The following is an 18,399-nucleotide window of genomic DNA, read 5'->3' as shown; positions in this document are numbered from 1 at the left end:
TGTGTCAGTCTATGGGTCTCTGTGTCAGTCTATGGGTATCTGTGTCAGTCTAAGGGTTTCTGTGCCAGTCGATGGGTTTTTCTGCCAGTCTATGGGTGTCGGTATCAGTCTATGGGTGTCTGTGTCAGTCTATGCGACTCTGTGTCAGTTTATGGGTCTCTGTGCCAGTCTATGGGTATATGTTTCAGTCTATGGGTCTCTGTGTCAGTCTATGGGTCTCTGTGTCAATCTATGGATCTCTGTGCCAGTCTATGCGTCTCTGTGTCAGTCTATGGGTGTCTGTGTCAGTCTATGGGTGTCTGTGTCAGTCTATGGGTCTCTGTGTCAGTCTATGGGTGTCTGTGTCAGTCTATGGGTCTCTGTGTCAGTGTATGGGTGTCTGTGTCAGTCTATGGGTCTCTGTGTCAGTCTATGGGTCTCTGTGCCAGTCTATGGGTATATGTTTCATTCTATGGGTCTCTGTGTCAGTCTATGGGTGTCGGTGTCAGTCTATGAGTGTCTGTGTCAGTCTATGGGTCTCTGTGTCAGTCTATGAGTGTCTGTGTCAGTCTATGGGTCTCTGTGTCAGGCTATGGGTGTCTGTCCTAGTCTTTGGGTCTCCATGCCAGTCTATGGGTCCCTTTGCATGTGTCTGAGTCTGGATCTCTCTGTAATTTTGTAAGTTTGTGTATCTTTGTATGTATCTGAGTCATGGGATCTCTATGTAAGTATATGTTGACGTAAGTCTTTGGGTTATTGCGAAATTTCATGGGCTCATTATGTAATTATGTGTTTTTTTAATGTAAGTCGAGACGTCTACGGGTCTCTGTGTAAGGATATGTAAATAGGCGTCACGGCCGTAATCGACGTGTGTGGAGTTAGCGGCCAAAGCCTAACGACTGCAATAAAACAATTGAAGCTTTCACCGCATGTCAACATCACCACCAAACACCACCACGCTGACGCATCACGTAGGTGCACCGCTGTGCCCTGTTACACGCGCGCGTGTGGATTTATGAGGAGCGGCGGCGCAGTGGTTAGCGCGCTGCACCACGAACCCGGCCGCCCGAGTTCGATCCCCGCTCACAACAGAGGCGGACATCTGAATCGGTCAGGGGCGTCCTGGAGGACTCAAGTGAGTGCCTGATGCGGTGTGTGCCGCTCGCTCACGGCACTTGCCCCAGCGCTCTGTTGAAGGCTACACGGGGCACCTTTGTCTTTGCAGCTCCGCGAGCTCAGGGCGGTGGCTTGGCACCACGTGCTCCACCCGAGCCCCTCCCCCACTCCGCCCCCTCCCCCTCTCTGCCCCGCCCCTCCTCCTCTCCGCCCCGCCCCCTCCCCCGTCCCCGCCTCGGGAAGCGCCTTCGTGGGTCCCTCTCAGGCTCAGCGCCCTTCTTCGCCTCCACCGCCTCTCACTCCTCTGTCTCTCGCAACAGCAGCACAAGGCGATTCAACATAGCCATCAGCAACATCATCAGCAGCAGCATCAGCAGCCGCAACATCACCAGCAGGAGCAGCATTATCATCATCAGCAGCAGCATCAGCAGCAGCATCAGCAGAAGGAACAACAAAGCTGATCGCCCGATGGAGGCTCGCCAGTGTGATGATCTCTGAGCTGAGCCGAGTTCAGCCCGAGTCTGGGGCCCCCCACGATTCAGCATCAGCGTCATCATGCAGCCCCCCCCGCGGAAGGTAAGATGAGCTCAGCCGGGGGTGCCGGGGAGGATGGTTTTTGTTGTTGGGGGGGGTGCATGGAGTAAGAGGCAGAAGCAGCAGCAGCAGCATCACCTGGTCGCTCCACGCACACACGCGCCTTGGTGTGTGGCCACGCAGTGCACGAGCCCACGTTTGTCTTCGGCGTTTATTTAAACAACAATAACAACAAGGATATCATTGTCTACATCCCGTCAGCCACACTGCCCTTTTGGGAGGTCATCTTCGTCATCATCAACGTTGGTTAAACCCGGGGGGTGGGGAAGTCGTCTGGACCGTCTGGCTTGTCATCAGCAGCGCCGGCCTGGCTGGAACCAATGGTCCGATGTATCAACTTTATAGACGCACGTTGTGGGCCGGTTTCGACACTCGGTGTCTCATCAGCAGCGCCAGGCTTGCTCGAGCCAATGCTGGCGAACGAGGCGATGTTCATAGGCAAGTAGCCCCCGCCCTGTGCTACGCGATACATTACACAACACTCGCTGGTGGTCGCTGTCACTTGTTTAGGATGAGACCCAGAAATGTCGAAACCAGGCCACAGCTTGCCTGCTGCTCAAACATGCTGCTCCTGCGGCTGGATGATATTTGGTCTGTCAGGGCAGTACGGGCTGATGGACTGAACCGTGTTTGCATGGGGGCGGTTTGACGATACTTCACCATGCCGTTATTGTGCAGAATCCCTGCCGTTTAACGGCTCGTAGAATCACCATCGATGCGAGTGTGGAGTCTCGGGGATGATGAAGATGACGATGAGGTGGTGCTGCTGGCAGGGAGAGGGTTGGCGTCCCACTCTGACGGCGTGGTTAGGGGAGCAGCAGCAGCTGCTGCTGTTGTTGTGAGAGTGGTGGTTGTTGGTGGTGGTGGTGTTTTTTGTGTTGGAGTCACGGGGGTTGATGGGGAGAGTGAAGTGCTGGGTGACTGGGATTGGGGGGGTGGGCAATGTGAGGACACAGACGCAAAGATGAGTGATGGTTCCCAAACGTTGGATTGTTATTAATCGTAATTCTCCATCTATTGCACTCCGCCCCTTGCCCATCCACTGCTGCTGATGTGCGTGCCAGCTCCACGCCGCGTGGGTTGCGTTTTGGTTAATTGACCATACTTCACCACCCTGGTCGGTGCAGGGAGCATGTGAGTTCAGTACAGTAACGCATATTGTTGCCACGCTCCCCTCTGTGACAGCCTCTGCATGGTGGTTGCATTCCAAGCGCTCTCCAGGCTCAGCTATGCTTCCCTTCTAACGTTATCGCTCGCCACTGATGTTAGCCGTGTCCGGGAATCTAACCCAGGTCTCCGGGTGCTAACCACTTCACTACCGCTGCCCCTTAATCTACGAGCCCGTTATTATAATTCGCAGGTGATCTGGTTCTGGGTTCTCTCGAGGTGTGAAAATGCGTGGCAGACAGGAGGTGGTGCTGATGGTGGTGCTGCTGATGGCGGTGCTGATGATGATGCTGCTGGTGGTGGTGGTACTGATGCTGCTGGTGGTGCTGATGATTATGTTGCTGGTGGTGCTGCTGCTGATGCTGCTGATGCTGCTGGTGGTGCTAATGATGATGATGCTGCTGGTGGTGGCGCTCATGTTCATGATGATGCTGCTGGTGGCGGTGCTGATGATGATGCTGGTGGTGCTACTGATGATGCTGCTGGTGGTGCTGATGATGTTGGTGGTGCTACTGATGATGATGCTGGTGGTGCTACTGATGATGATGCTGCTGGTGGTGCAACTGATGATGATGTTGATGGTGCTACTTATGCTGCTGGTGGTGGTGCTACTGATGATGCTGTTGGTGGTGCTACTGATGATGATGCTGGTGGTGGTGCTGATGATGATGTTGGTGGTGCTACTGATGATGATGCTTGTGGTGCTACTGATGATGCTGTTGGTGGTGCTACTGATGATGCTGTTGGTGGTGCTACTGATGATGCTGTTGGTGGTGCTACTGATGGTGATGCTGGTGGTGCTACTGATGATGTTTGTTGGTGGTGGTGCTACTGATGATGCTGTTGGTGGTGCTACTGATGATGCTGTTGGTACTGATGATGATGCTTGGTGGTGGTGCTGATGATGATGTTGGTGGTGCTACTGATGATGATGCTTGTGGTGCTACTGATAATGTTTGCTGGTGGTGGTGCTACTGATGATGCTGTTGGTGGTGCTACTGATGATGCTGTTGGTGGTGCTACTGATGATGCTGTTGGTGGTGCTACTGATGATATTTGCTGGTGGTGGTGCTACTGATGATGCTGTTGGTGGTGCTACTGATGATGCTGTTGGTGGTGGTACTGATGATGATGCTTGGTGGTGGTGCTGATGATGATGTTGGTGGTGCTACTGATGATGATGCTTGTGGTGCTACTGATAATGTTTGCTGGTGGTGGTGCTACTGATGATGCTGTTGGTGGTGCTACTGATGATGATGCTGGTGGTGCTACTGATGATGCTGTTGGTGGTGCTACTGATGATGCTGTTGGTGGTGCTACTGATGATGCTGTTGGTGGTGCTACTGATGATGTTTGCTGGTGGTGGTGCTACTGATGATGCTGTTGGTGGTGCTACTGATGATGCTGTTGGTGGTGGTACTGATGATGATGCTGGTGGTGCTGATGATGATTCTGTTGGTGGTGGTGCTACTTATGATGATGTTGGTGGTGGCGCTACTGACGATGATGTTGGTGGTGGTGCTACTGATGATGCTGCTGGTGGTGCTGATGATGCTGCTGGTGGTACTGATGATGATGCTGCTGGTGGTGAAGATGGTGCTGTCGTTGCAGCTTATTGTTGTTGTGTTGATGTTCACAATATCGACACGTGGGAGTGGTGACAAGCACATTGTGTTGACGTCGCACACACTCGGCAGTTATGTTGATGATTCTGGTGGCAGCACTGTTACAGAGACCACGTTGAGTAATAAATACATCGTGAGGTTTCGCAATGACAGCGGTGGTTATCACACAGTCATGAAGGTAAGCGTGATGATGTCCAGCAGTTGTCCAGGAAAGCTTTGTGGCGTCTCCGAACTCTTGACCACGAGGGATCCCGGCTTAATTCCTTTTGAATTAAAATGTAAATAAAACTCGCAACATTGGTGAATAACGTTGTGCGGTGTGTAAACATCAGCACTGGGGAGACAAAGGCGGCCGGGCTTAGTGCTGGCCACACCACCTGCTCGTGTGCCATGCCGGCTTCAATAGGTGTTCGCTAACAGCACTTGCCCCAACAGCCTGTTGAAGGCTATGCGGGGAATCTTTGACTTTGTGTCTCATACAGTGTTTACATTCCTAAAACAAATAAAGGAACACGCATGCGCTCGTGCGCTGCGTTTGGGATAGGGCCGATGCCATCGGTTGAACGGTTAAATAAGGAATTCAGTGCACACACGCACGCACACATGCGATTTATATTCACCGTGTAGAGGCTGGCTACACAGGAGATATTCATCTTGTATTGGTGGCAGCAGTGATGGTGGTGTTGGTAGTGCCGCTCGCTCGTGGCGGTGATGGTTGTGGCGCTGATGGTGGTGGCGCGGTGTGGTGGTGGTGATGGTGCTGATGGTTGTGTTTGTGACGTGCTGTGGTGTTGTGGTGCAGGCGAAGGTGACGCAGGAGGTGCGGTGTGCACAGACAGAGCAGCTTGCCCGGCTCACGGCCAAACACCAGCAGGAGAGCGACCTCCTGGAGGACATCCGGTGAGACGTGCACACGTGCGTGTGTGCGTACCTGTTCGTACTTGTGTGTACGGATGTGTACGTACATGTGTGTACGTGTGTGTGTACGAGTGTGTGTACGAATGTGTGTGCATGTGTGTGGGAAGCGCTGGTGCGGTTGTGAGCACGCCGCTCTATGAACCCGGTGACCCGAGTTCGATTCCCGCTCGCAGTATCGGTGAAGATTATCTGATTATCTGAACCGGTCCTGGGCCTCCGCTTGGTCGACCCAACCTTATTGACGTAAGCACCTGATTGAAGGTGTGTCTAAAACATCAGCACTGGGGATACAAAGGCAGGCGGGTGTGGTGCAAAGCAGGGCCGCCCTGCCGTGCGCCATGCCGGCCTTCGTCGGTGCAACTCGCTCATGGCACTTGTCCCAAAAGTTTCATAAGTCTATAGGGGCGATGTGTGTTATTGTTGTCGTGCGCGTGCGCATTCGTGCGTGCGCATTCGTGCATGCCAGCTGGTCACAAGGCTGGCTCTGTGTGGCGCCGAGCGATATTTAATTCCTGTGAGAGCGCTGCTCTGTGTACCCGCGCGCGTTCGGTTTACACGGCGCATCGCGGGGCTGCACAAGCTGGCACGGCCTCGAGACACAACGCGACACCAAGTGTAACCACGGCGTAGCAAGGCCCGACACACAACCTCTACACACACAGCGTCTACACACACAGCGTCTACACACACAGGGTCTACACACAGCGTCTACACACACAGCGTCTACACACACAGCCTCTACACACACAGCCTCTACACACACAGCCTCTACACACACAGCCTCTACACACACAGCCTGACACACACAGCCTCTACACACAGCCTCTACACACACAGCGTCTACACAGACTCTACACACACAGGCTGACTGATACACAGAGCCTCTACACACAGCCTCTACACACACAGCGTCTACACACAGCCTCTACACACAGACTCTACACACAGCCACTACACACAGACTCTACACACACAGCCTGACACACAGCCGATAAAATCACTACCACTTTGCAGGGAGGTCAACAGTGGGTTGACTTTTGAATAGACTTACCCCCCCCCCCCCCCCCACCATAGGAACGGGGAATTTCCACCGCCGGCTTAGCGCCGTGAACGGGAGATAAGTGCCGGCTCGATGCCTGTCAACAGCCGGTGCGCGCTTCTACGCTCGAATTGGTGGAGCGCGCGGGTCGCTGGCTCTTTGGGCACCGCTGCGCCGGATGGGGAGGGGGGTCACGCTCTGCTTGGAGCTCGCCTCGTGTTTACCGGCGATGTCGTAGAGCCCGGGGCTTGCGTCACGCGAACTCCGGGTTTGGGAAATTGTGACCGTGTAGACGCAAGTGAGGTCATCCTTGCGCCACGAATCCGTGCGGATTCCAGCCGTGGGCTGGGGGCCGGGGGGCTCGGAGGGCTGGGTGGGTGGCGGCTCCCACCGGGACGGCGCATGGAATGTGCGTTCATGACAAACAGTCAGGGGCTGATCTCATCTGGGATTAAATCATTTCCGATCTCTTTCTCAAATCACGCAATTGGAATTTGTAGCCAGCAAACCTGAGAATGTTGGTCCCAACGTCAAACCAACGTTGGCGTTTTGGATCTCTGACCTGTGCCGCCACGGCCCACGCGGTGTGGGGTCGCCGTCATCCAGCAGTGGATTAACAAGAGGCAATGTGCTGGGTCACGGGGCTTAATCGTGCTACGTGCCACCAACAGAAGCGGTGGTAGTAGCGGCATCCGTCTGTAAACAGGCTCGCGATCGCTGCTGCTGGGAGTCGTCAAACGGCCCACTGTCACTACGACCTAATGACCGAGTGAGTGACCCGGCGAGCGAATGGGCGAGTGGGCGGATGGGCGAGCCTCTGTGCAGCAGAGCCGACTCAACAGCATGTTCTCGTTTTTTAAAGAATCTGAAAAATTCCTGGCAGGAAGCCCCCCAGCTCGAAGATGCGTGATCCATCGCATGTTTACTCTGCAGTGCAGTGTGACTCCGTCCAACAACCACCAACCCTTCGCTAACCAAACACCCACCAACTACCAACCAATCACTCATCAACTACCAATAACCACCAACCAAACACCATTCAACCACCAACCAAACACCAACCAATCACTACGCAAACACCAATAACCACGAACAAAACGCTCACCAACCACAATCGAAACACTTTGCAGTCCACCGCCGGCTTGATGAGGGCACGGAGCGTTAACGCCGTCGCGCTCCACTTGGCACGGCCGCCGCCGTGAGCTGGTGGCGGTGAGCGCACACCTGAGCGCGCGCTCGCCCCGCGCGCTTCACCTGCGCGTCGACGCGTGTGACTGGGTGCGATGGTCACGCAGTCAACGTGCTGTGAATAGGGCGTAGTAGATGCACCGTGCGTTTTTACACGTTCCGCGGTGTAGGTGTACGTGAGTGTATATGTGTTTATGTGTGTGTACGCGTTTATGTGAACGTGCGTGTGTGTACGCGTTTGTGTACGCGTTTGTGTACGTGTGTGTATACGATATATCAACGTTACTTGACACCTTCGACACCTTGCAACAAACGAGCTGTGTGCAAGGTGACCTGTTTGCAAGGGGGCTTTCAAGGTGAAATATTTCCTTTAAATAAATAATAAAACAACCGCGTGGTGGTTTATGATGGTGGTGGGGGGGGGTCGGGGGGGGAGAAGTCGGTCCGGGCGGCCTGACCCCGAGGGCGGACAGCGCGGGCGTCTGTCCGTGCCGAGTGTCGCGCTAGACTTTGGCCCAGGGCCAGGAGGAGACGAGGTGCAGGAGGAGAGCGAGACAGAGAGCGTCTGCGTGTGTGTGGTTGTAAATCCTGGTGATGCGTCCCAGGTTTAAGGGTCGTGCCGCGCATGTCATCCGGCGCAATGTCATCCGACGTTTGGCTACCCCGCGTCGGCAGCTTCATCGTGGTCGGAGAAGCCGCTGGCATGTGGAGCGAAGCTTTGGACGTCGCGTCGAACAACGGCAGCTCAACCGCGAGAAAATCTGCGCAGGAGCGGTCCCGAATCTGTTCACGCAGTGTTGAGCAAAGGTGGCACGGTCCTGATAGACTGGGTTGGACTCTAGGCCGTGGCTAACACGAGCTGGTGCTGGTCGCTGACCCTGTCCTGGGTAGTGGCGCAACTCTCGAGTGTGAAGGTGGTGCAACTGCACCGGGGCCTATGCCAACCACGCTACACCCCTAGCCCTAGTTTCTCCTCCCTTTATCTGAGTGCGTAGAGTTAGCCAAATCCATGGCAGCCTTAAGAGGCGCTCACTAACAGCGCTTGCCAGTACAGGCTGCACCTGCAGGCGTTGCGGGTGGAGTTGCGTCACTAGCCTTGGCGATACGGCGCCACCGCGTGGACCTTGAACGTCGATCGTGAACTCGCTCCCACGATAAGGGACCCCCCCCCCTTCCACGTCTCCGCCCCCACCCCCCTCCCGCCCCCCTCCCCTTCTTTCCGCACTTCCCCCCCCTGCCCCCATTCGCATTCCTCGGCGGGGTTGCCGCTGGCCCCGCCGTGACGATTGTGTTTATTTTGGGACGGTTACGGCGGTGGCCACGTGCGACCACCGCCCGCGTTCCGAGTGCGGGACTCGCAGCCGGTGATGTCACGGCCAGGAGCTGTCCGCTCTCATGGCAGTCTTCCGGGCTCCCGGTGTCTGCGTTGGTGTAGATTTCTCGGTAAAAGTTTTATGGAACCGCACCGCCCCCACTACTACACGGCGGATTAAATCGACACGCGTCGACTCTCACCGGACAGTGGGGGGGGGGAACCCAGGGTGGGACCAGTGACGGAGTGGCAGCCGCGGGGCTGGCCACACGGGGAGATGCTGGAGGGTTCCCAGGGTGTCTTTGAAGTCTCGGCCTACTCGTGCCTTTTACACTTGTGAATCTCTCTACCTCGTCAAATCTCCCCACTTCGTCTGGGCCGCCGTTGAAAAGGAGCCCCTTGGGTCTACGAGCATGTGTGTCGCCCCACAGTGAGCTCACTGCCGAGAGAGAGAGAGATTTCTTGTCCCCATGGCGATGTTTCAGTCGGTCCGCAGGGCCCCCACACCGCTTCAGCCCGGCTGCTCCCGAGTCCTCCATTCTGCCGGATGAGCTGATATCTAGGATGGCCCAAAAGTCATGACACATAGGGATTATTATATTCATTTTAACAAATGGTCAAACTAACTTGGATTGGGATTAATGCATGCATGTACGTATGATTTCTTTTTTTAAATTTAAGATTTTTTTGAATATTACAGCAGCTTTCTTTAGCGTGCATAACTAATTAAATTAGTTTTTAGGAAAACTAAGGGGGCAAGTTTCTTCAATGCCGCCCCTCCCAGCCCACCTCCCACCCCCCGTCCCCCCCCCCCCCCCCGCAGCACGAATGGGTGACAGCACAGTTTGTGTGTGATGGACGGGTCGCGTGTGGTGGGGCAAAGTGTTGGTGACTCCCACCTCGTCCAAAACGTGGCAGGGTAGGGCTCAACACCATCTGGTGGGACCTCCAGAGCTTCATCTCGTGGGGGTCCCAGCAGGGGTGGGGGTCCCGGCAGTGGGTAGGTGGTGGGTGGGTGGTGCGGCGCGTGTGTGGTGCGGCGCGTGTGTGGTGCGGTGGCAGTTTGTGGAGTAAAATTTGTTTATCTCGGTCCGCAGGTCGTTCTGCAAGCAGCGGGCAGCCATCGAGAAAGATTATGGACAGGTAAGGTCATCTGTATGCACACACACACACACACCTGTATGCACACACACACCTGTCAAAAAACAAATACAAAGATCCCCCGTGTAGTCTGTAACAGACTGTCGGGGGAAAATGCTGTTAGCGAGAACTTATGAAGGCCGGCATGGCACACGAGGGGGTGAGTGGCCAACACCACGCCCAGCCGCCTTTGTCTCCCTAGTGGCGATGTTTACACACCGCACCAGGTACTCATTTGAGGCTGAGTCGACCTAGGGGAGGCCCAGGACCGGTTCAGATAAGCGTCACCGGTGGCCGTGAGCGGGAATCGAACCCGTAGCGCAACGCGCTAACCGCTATACTACCGCTCGCCACACAAACCTGTATGCACGCACAGACACACACCTCTACGCACACCAGGGTGCCACTCACTCTGCATATGAAAACAAGTCTCAGTGTTGTAGGATGTCTCCCTCCTCCCAGTTTGTTACACCTGAGAATATCATTCTACTCTCTTCGTAGTCACAGGGCTCTCAGAGTCCCCCCTCCTCCTCCTCCTCCTCTTCTCTGCGTCTGTGCTTCTACACTGTGAATGTACGTATATTGAGTGGAACCCTACTCACGTGGCTCAAAGCTCAAAGCCACGTGGCTCACTTGAGCCAGGGCCAAGTCTTAACCTGAGCCGTGACTAAGAAGAAGGGGCCTTAGTGTCTCATCATCATCGTCATGGTCATCACTTGCGTGAGATGTTTACTTTTGTGACAATGTTTCGTGTTCTGTGTAATGAGACGTGGCCAAACAGTTGAGCACAGTCGTTTATTTGCCGAAGCTGAGGTTTTGGTGTGCGTGTACACAAAGGGTGTACTAAAGTGCGATTGCGTAGATACAATCGCTAAAATTCCACAGACGTAAACCACACACACACACCTGAACACACACACATAAACAACAACAACCGCCATTCGCCACTAAGTGGTGGTGACGTCACCACAACGCTTGTGTCAGGCTATATGCACCTTGAGGCACGTGAAGTGTCGAACGCCCGCTGGCAGGAGGTCACCAGGGCAGACCCAGGTGCCACGGGTCGGCTGACTGAGATGACTGGCAGATGCACCGCCTGTACCCCCTACTGTGCCAACTTGCTGCGTTTTAGCTGCCCTCCGCTCCCTCCAACTGCCCAGTAGTAGCAGCGTCCTTCACGAGCCTCTTCCATAGAGGACGATCTTTAAACCGCTGGTACCAGTCCACTCAGCTCCACGTCCTCCTGTACCACATCACTCCATCTCTTCTCTAGCCCGTGCCGCACCCGTTTAGCTCCCTCGATCCGGCCGAACAAAAGCTGTTTCGGCATGCGGTGGCTGGGCATGCGGGCTACATGACCCAGCCAATGCAGCCTTGCCTGCCGGAAGAGCTCACCGATGGGACCTTGCATCTTTCAAGGATTTGTGAGCTCCTCACACAATCCAGCTTGGTTAAACTCAGGATGGACCGTAGGCAGGCCAGCCTAAATGTTTCTAACCGGCGAAGATGTTCCATTAGGGGGGGTCCACGTTTGGCAAGCGTAGAGAAGGGAGGGAATGACCGTGGCCGAGAAGACCTGAAGCTTAGTGTGGAGCGACAGACCAGGTAGCTTCCACACAGCGTTACGCAACCGATGAAAAGATATTGCCTCTCGACTGATTTGGAGTGAGACCTCTGCTGTTAAACTGGAGCCGGTCATAAGCACACTGCCCAGGTATGGGAAACTCTCCACTCTCTCTACAACTGCCCCATCACCGATTGGGAGTTGTGGGGGTGGTGTGTCCGATGGTACAAAATACCCAGGCAGGTGCTTAGTTTTGGTGGGGCTGATGGTAAGGCCCCATCTCTTAGTGGCACGCTCCAGTCTCAGCAGTAGCGTCTCCAACTCCTCCTCTGAATGAGCAGCTATTACAAATCATCGGCATACATAACGTCGTTGAGCAATAGGGAGCCATCCCTTGACCGCACCCGGGCATCGATCAGCCTCCCATTATATCTGTACCAAATGGAGATTCCCCCGGTACAGCTATTGAAGGCTTCACGAACTACGTGGTCAAAATAGATGTTAAATGATGTGGGAGCCAGAGGACATCCCTGTCGTACTCCAAAGGTGTATAGGGAATGGCTCTGACTCCCGGCCACGTAGTTTTACCCGGGCCCGCTCACCATCATGAAGGTCCTTAATGATCGTGAGCAGAGGGTCAGGGACTCCAAAAGCACGAAGAACAACCCAGAGCCCAGGCCTACTGATGGTATCATAGGCCTTGACCAGGTCAATAAAGCAGAGATGTAGGTCTTGTTGGAATTCCCTACACCTCTGCTGTAGCAGACGGACAGAAAATATGGCATCTGTGCAGGACCGCCCTTTCCTGAAACCGCATTGGGGCTCTGCAAGCCTCTCCTCGCCGTGCCTGGCAAGGCGATGTTGAATAATCCTTGCCAGGACCTTTCCAGGCACACTGAGGAGTGAGATGCCCCTGTCGTTACAGTCTGTGCGGTCCCCCTTCTTAAAGAGTGCACAGACTGCCCCTTCTTAAAGAGGGGGACCACCAGGGCATCCTTCCAATCCTGCGGAACCCGTCCAGTGGTCCAGACTGTTGTTATGATGTCATATAGGGCAGTCTGTGCACAAACGCCACCCTTCCCCAGCATTTCGCTTGGGAGATCATCTCTACCCGGTGCCTTTCCAGGTCTCATACTCCAGATCGCCTTTAGTACTCCCTCAACAGATGGCACCTCAGCCAGCCACTCACAGGGGGTGACTTCTTCCAATATTTGAGGCACTGCAGCCTCAGCAAGGTCATCCCCACTCTGTGCCACGATGTTTTCCTGGCTGAGGGATTTCCCCTCCCCCAGGACCTCACAGAAATGCTCAGCAAATCTGCAAACCTGTTCCTGGGGGTCGGAGATTGGATCACCGTTTTTTCCCCTAATGATGGTAATAGGTGTGGCGCTGCAGGTTACTTTTTTGATGGAGTTAAATAGAGATTTGTGATCGCGGGCCACTGAGGCAGACTCCATCTCCTCAGCAACCCGCGATCACCACCCATCCTTGCAGCGCCTCACGGTTCTCTGAACCTCCGAGCGAAGGCTGCGGTAAGCCTCCTCATTCTCTGACGTGGGATTCTGTAGCCGATGACAGTGGGCCTGTCGCTTTTTCTCAACCATCCTGAACACCTCCTCTGTCAGCCAGGGTCTCTGGGGAGGTCTGGACCGCGTACCCAAAGCAGCCATTGCAGCTGCATGAGTCACAGTCCTAAACCTCGCCCATTTATCCTCGACATCAGGAGAAGGGGGGGACGATGCCAACCCCAGCCGCAATCGATGATTAAATTCTCCCTTGCAACTTTCATCAGGTAACTGAGACCAGGCCACTTTAGGTTGGAATGGGGTCCTGGGTGTACACCCACCACCGGAGTGGAAGAATGGCAAGCGTATCTTACAGATGACTAGTCGATGGTCAGAGGGCATATCAGCTCCACGGTAGGTCCTGGTGTCAAGGACATGGGCTCGCATCTGCTGGTCCGTCACTATGTAGTCCAGCAGATGTTCTTGCTTGGACCCTTCATGCATCCATGATGTTGTGTGGATGCGATGATGCCAGAACAGCATGTTGGTAATTACAAGCCCATGGGCTGCACACAAATCTAGCAGCCTCCTACCGTTGTTATTGAGCTGATCTGGCCCATGCCCTCCAATTACTCCAGACCAGGTGCCATCATCATGACCAACTCGGGCATTGAAGTCACCCAACAAGATGACTCTATCCCGAGGGGCCACTTTAGCCAGCACCTGTGACAGGAGGTCAAAGAAGGCATCTGACTCATCGGCTTTCCCTGCATCCCTCCACGGATGTTCCTCTTCGGTGGGGGCATAAGTAACCACGACCACCACTCCTCGCCTCCGGTTGATTGGAAGGCGAGCCCAAAGTAGCTTGGGGCTTACAGCTTCCCACACCTCACCGCCACGCTCCCACGCCCCCTTCATTCTTTTGTTCAAAAGAAGAGCCACACCCTGTTGTTTGGCAGTCTGCTGCCCCGAGTAGAGGACTGTCCACCCCTTATGGTGGCAGGAGCCAGAACCGGTCCACCGGACCTCCTGAATGCCACAGATCCCGGCGGTACCAGTCCAGCTCCCGACAGAGGAGTGGCAGCCTCTCCTCCGCAATGAGCGTTCGAATATTTCACGTGGCCAAACGAAGTGGCTTTTCGTTGTTTCTGGAGGAGCCCCGAGGATCGAGATTCAATCTCCTGGCTCCGCCAATTGGGGTTTGGCCAGGAGACGTCATAGACGCCTGTTCCCCCGGGGCCTCCGGCACAAGCTTGTTCGTTACATATTTCCGTCGTGGTTTAGTGGTCATTTTTTTTAAGGTGGAGGGGTTACCAGCCCCTCGCACCCATCCAGAGCTCCCGTTTAGCCACTGTGGTGGTCACAGACGCCATAAGGGGAGGATCCAATCGGAATTGACCCTCCCCCCACAGCACTGTCCACGACAGAGTTGCCCGTCCGGCACCGCGAGGAGGTAGGGGGTTGTTTTGCCGGACACACACACACTGCAGCACACACACACTGCAGCACACACACACTGCAGCACACACACACTGTAGCACACACACACACTGCAGCACACACTGCAGCACAAACACACACTGCAGCACAAACACACACTGCAGCACACACTGCAGCACACACTGCAGCACACACACTGCAACACACACACTGCAGCACATACACACACACTGCAGCACACACACACACTGCAACACACACACACACTGCAACACACACACACACTGCAGCACACACACACTGCAGCACACACACACTGCAGCACACACACACACTGCAGCACACACACTGTACTCGGTGTGCCACAGTCCCCCCCCCCCCCCGCGGGGCCAGCAACTGAGCAATGTGCCGTGGCTGCCAAGGCGCGAGGGCCCAGACTGCGGCGCGAGATGCTCTACTGCCGCCCCCCACAATCACGGCGACATACCATCTATTGTTTTAATATGTAGATATCGTTTTTATTTCTGCGGTCAAAATACTGTTGCATTAATGACTCAGAAAGAAGGGCCGGGGTGCAAACTCTATGGCAGCAGTCTGACCCCCACCACTCCCCACCACCACCCACCACCACCACCACTCCCCACCACCCTCCACCACCCCCCTCCACCACCCCCCACCACCACCCCCCGCCCCACATCATCCCCCCTCCCCGCCCCCCCATGGGCAGATTCTTCTACACTGAACGGATGTCTGCCCAAGGCTAATTACAACTTTGTTCCAATCGCCGTATAACTAAATGTTAATAGGGCAACCCCCACCACAGTCAGAGCCATGGCCCAAACTGGTTCGGGTGGGGGGGGGGTCACACTCCCATACAGAGGGGGGGTCACACTCCCACACAGGGGGGGGTCACCCTCCCATACAGGGGGGGTCACCCTCCCACACAGAGGGGGGGTCACACTACCACACAGAGGGGGGGGGTCACACTCCCACACAGAGGGGGGGGTCACACTACCACACAGAGGGGGGGGTCACACTACCACACAGAGAGGGGGGGTCACACTACCACACAGAGGGGGGGGTCACACTACCACACAGAGGGGGGGGGTCACACTACCACACAGAGGGGGGGGGGGTCACACTACCACACAGAGGGGGGGGTCACACTACCACACAGAGGGGGGGGGGTCACACTACCACACAGAGGGGGGGTCACACTACCACACAGAGGGGGGGGTCACACTACCACACAGAGGGGGGGTCACACTACCACACAGAGGGGGGGGTCACACTACCACACAGAGGGGGGGGTCACACTACCACACAGAGGGGGGGGTCACACTACCACACAGGGGGGGGGGTCACACTACCACACAGAGGGGGGGGTCACACTACCACACAGAGGGGGGGGTCACACTACCACACAGAGGGGGGGTCACACTACCACACAGAGGGGGGGGGTCACACTACCACACAGAGGGGTGGGTCACACTACCACACAGAGGGGGGGGGTCACACTACCACACAGAGGGGGGGGGTCACACTACCACACAGAGGGGGGGGTCACACTACCACACAGAGGGGGGGGTCACACTACCACACAGAGGGGGGGGTCACACTACCACACAGAGGGGGGGGTCACACTACCACACAGAGGGGGGGGTCACACTACCACACAGAGGGGGGGGTCACACTCCCACACAGAGGGAGGGGTCACACTACCACACAGAGGGGGGGGTCACACTACCACACAGGGGGGGGGGTCACACTACCACACAGAGGGGGGGGTCACACTACCACACAGAGGGGGGGGTCACACTACCACACAGAGGGGGGGTCACACTACCACACAGAGGGGGGGGGTCACACTACCACACAGAGGGGTGGGTCACACTACCACACAGAGGGGGGGGGGTCACACTACCACACAGAGGGGGGGGTCACACTACCACACAGAGGGGGGGGTCACACTACCACACAGAGGGGGGGGTCACACTACCACACAGAGGGGGGGGTCACACTACCACACAGAGGGGGGGGTCACACTACCACACAGAGGGGGGGGTCACACTCCCACACAGAGGGAGGGGTCACACTACCACACAGAGGGGGGGGTGGGGGTCACACTACCACACAGAGGGGGGGGTGGGGGTCACAAGGACGTGGGTGTCCCTCCCTCTGCGCGGGGTCGCTTGCTCAGATTCCGCACTGCACCTTGCGGCTATACCTACACCTTTACACCTACACACCTATACACCTACACCTACACCTCTACACCTCTACACCTACACACGTACACCTACACCTCTACACCTATACACCTACACCTACACACGTACACATACACCGCTACACCTACACACGTACACCTACACCTCTACACCTACACCTCTACACCTACACCTCTACACCGACACCTCTACCCCTCTACACCTACACCTCTACACCTACACCTACACACCTACACCTCTACACCTGCACCTCTCTCTACACAACATTGTTGCTCGGCTGTACGGTTTGAATTCACCTGGCATGCTGTCGGACGTAGGACAACATTGTGTGTGCTGGGTGTACCGTGTGTACTGTGTGTGTGCTGTGTGTGTGTACCGCGTGTACTGTGTGTGTGTACTGTGTGTGCTGTGTGTACCGTGTGTACCGTGTGTACTGTGTGTGTATAGTGTTTATCGTGTGTACTGTGTGTGTACTGTGTGTGTGTATCGTGTGTACTGTGTGTGTACCGCGTGTACTGTGTGTGTATCGTGTGTACCGTGTGTACTGTGTGTGTACTGTGTGTACCGTGTGTACTGTGTGTGTGTATACCGTGTGTACTGTGTGTGTACTGTGTGTACTGTGTGTATTGTGTGTACTGTGTGTGTGTACTGTGTGTACCGTGTGTACCGTGTGTACCGTGTGTACTGTGTGTGTGTACCGTGTGTGCTGTGTGTACCGTGTGTACCGTGTGTGTACCGCGTGTACTGTGTGTGTGTGCCGTGTGTACTGTGTGTGTACTGTGTGTGCTGTGTGTACCGTGTGTACTGTGTGTACCGTGTGTGTACCGCGTGTACTGTGTGTGTACCGCGTGTACTGTGTGTGTGTACCGTGTGTGTACTGTGTGTACCGTGTGTACTGTGTGTACCGTGTGTGTACCGTGTGTACTGTGTGTGTACCGTGTGTACCGTGTGTGTTCTGTGTGTACCGTGTGGTCTGTGTGTACTGTGTGTGTGTACTGTGTGTACCGTGTGTATTGTGTGTATAATGTGTGTGTGTACCGCGTGTACTGTGTGTGTGTACCGTGTGTGTACTGTGTGTACCGTGTGTACCGTGTGTACCATGTGTACTGTGTGTACCGTGTGTGTACCGCGTGTACTGTGTGTGTGTACTGTGTGTACTGTGTGTGTACTGTGTGTACCGTGTGTACTGTGTGTACTGTGTGTGTGTACCGTGTGTGCTGTGTGTACCGTGTGTACTGTGTGTGTACCGTTTGTACTGTGTGTGTACTGTGTGTACCGTGTGTACTGTGTGTGTACTGTGTGTGCCATGTGGTCTGTGTGTACTGTGTGTGTGTACCGTGTGTACCATGTGTACTGTGTGTGTACCGTGTGTACCGTGTGTACTGTGTGTGTACTGTGTGTACCATGTGTACTGTGTGTGTGTACCGTGTGTACTGTGTGTGTACTGTGTGTACCGTGTGGTCTGTGTGTACTGTGTGTGTGTATCGTGTGTACTGTGTGTATAATGTGTGTACCGTATGTCCTGTGTGTGTACTGTGTGTACTGTGTGTATAATGTGTGTACTGTGTGTGTACCGTGTGT

At 55.2% G+C, this 18,399-nt stretch overlaps 1 protein-coding gene across 1 annotated transcript in view; it reads left to right on the top strand.

Annotated features, from left to right (window-relative positions):
* The first annotated feature begins 1,298 nt into the window (after positions 1 to 1,298).
* The window catches only part of LOC116943027 (F-BAR and double SH3 domains protein 2-like), a 78,916-nt gene continuing 61,815 nt past the window's right edge, over positions 1,299 to 18,399 (top strand). The window contains exons 1-3 of the mRNA XM_032955631.2: positions 1,299 to 1,671; positions 5,284 to 5,381; positions 10,036 to 10,081. Of these exons, the coding sequence (XP_032811522.1) occupies positions 1,651 to 1,671; positions 5,284 to 5,381; positions 10,036 to 10,081 (165 nt within the window). The 5' untranslated portion in view covers positions 1,299 to 1,650. The remainder of the gene's footprint in view (positions 1,672 to 5,283; positions 5,382 to 10,035; positions 10,082 to 18,399) is intronic.

The sequence above is a fragment of the Petromyzon marinus genome, chromosome 16, assembly GCF_048934315.1.
Source record: "Petromyzon marinus isolate PM22_M1 ecotype Great Lakes invasive population chromosome 16, UKy_Petmar_22M1.pri1.0, whole genome shotgun sequence".
Taxonomy (NCBI): domain Eukaryota; kingdom Metazoa; phylum Chordata; class Hyperoartia; order Petromyzontiformes; family Petromyzontidae; genus Petromyzon; species Petromyzon marinus.
This window is presented reverse-complemented; position numbering and strand designations above follow the sequence as displayed.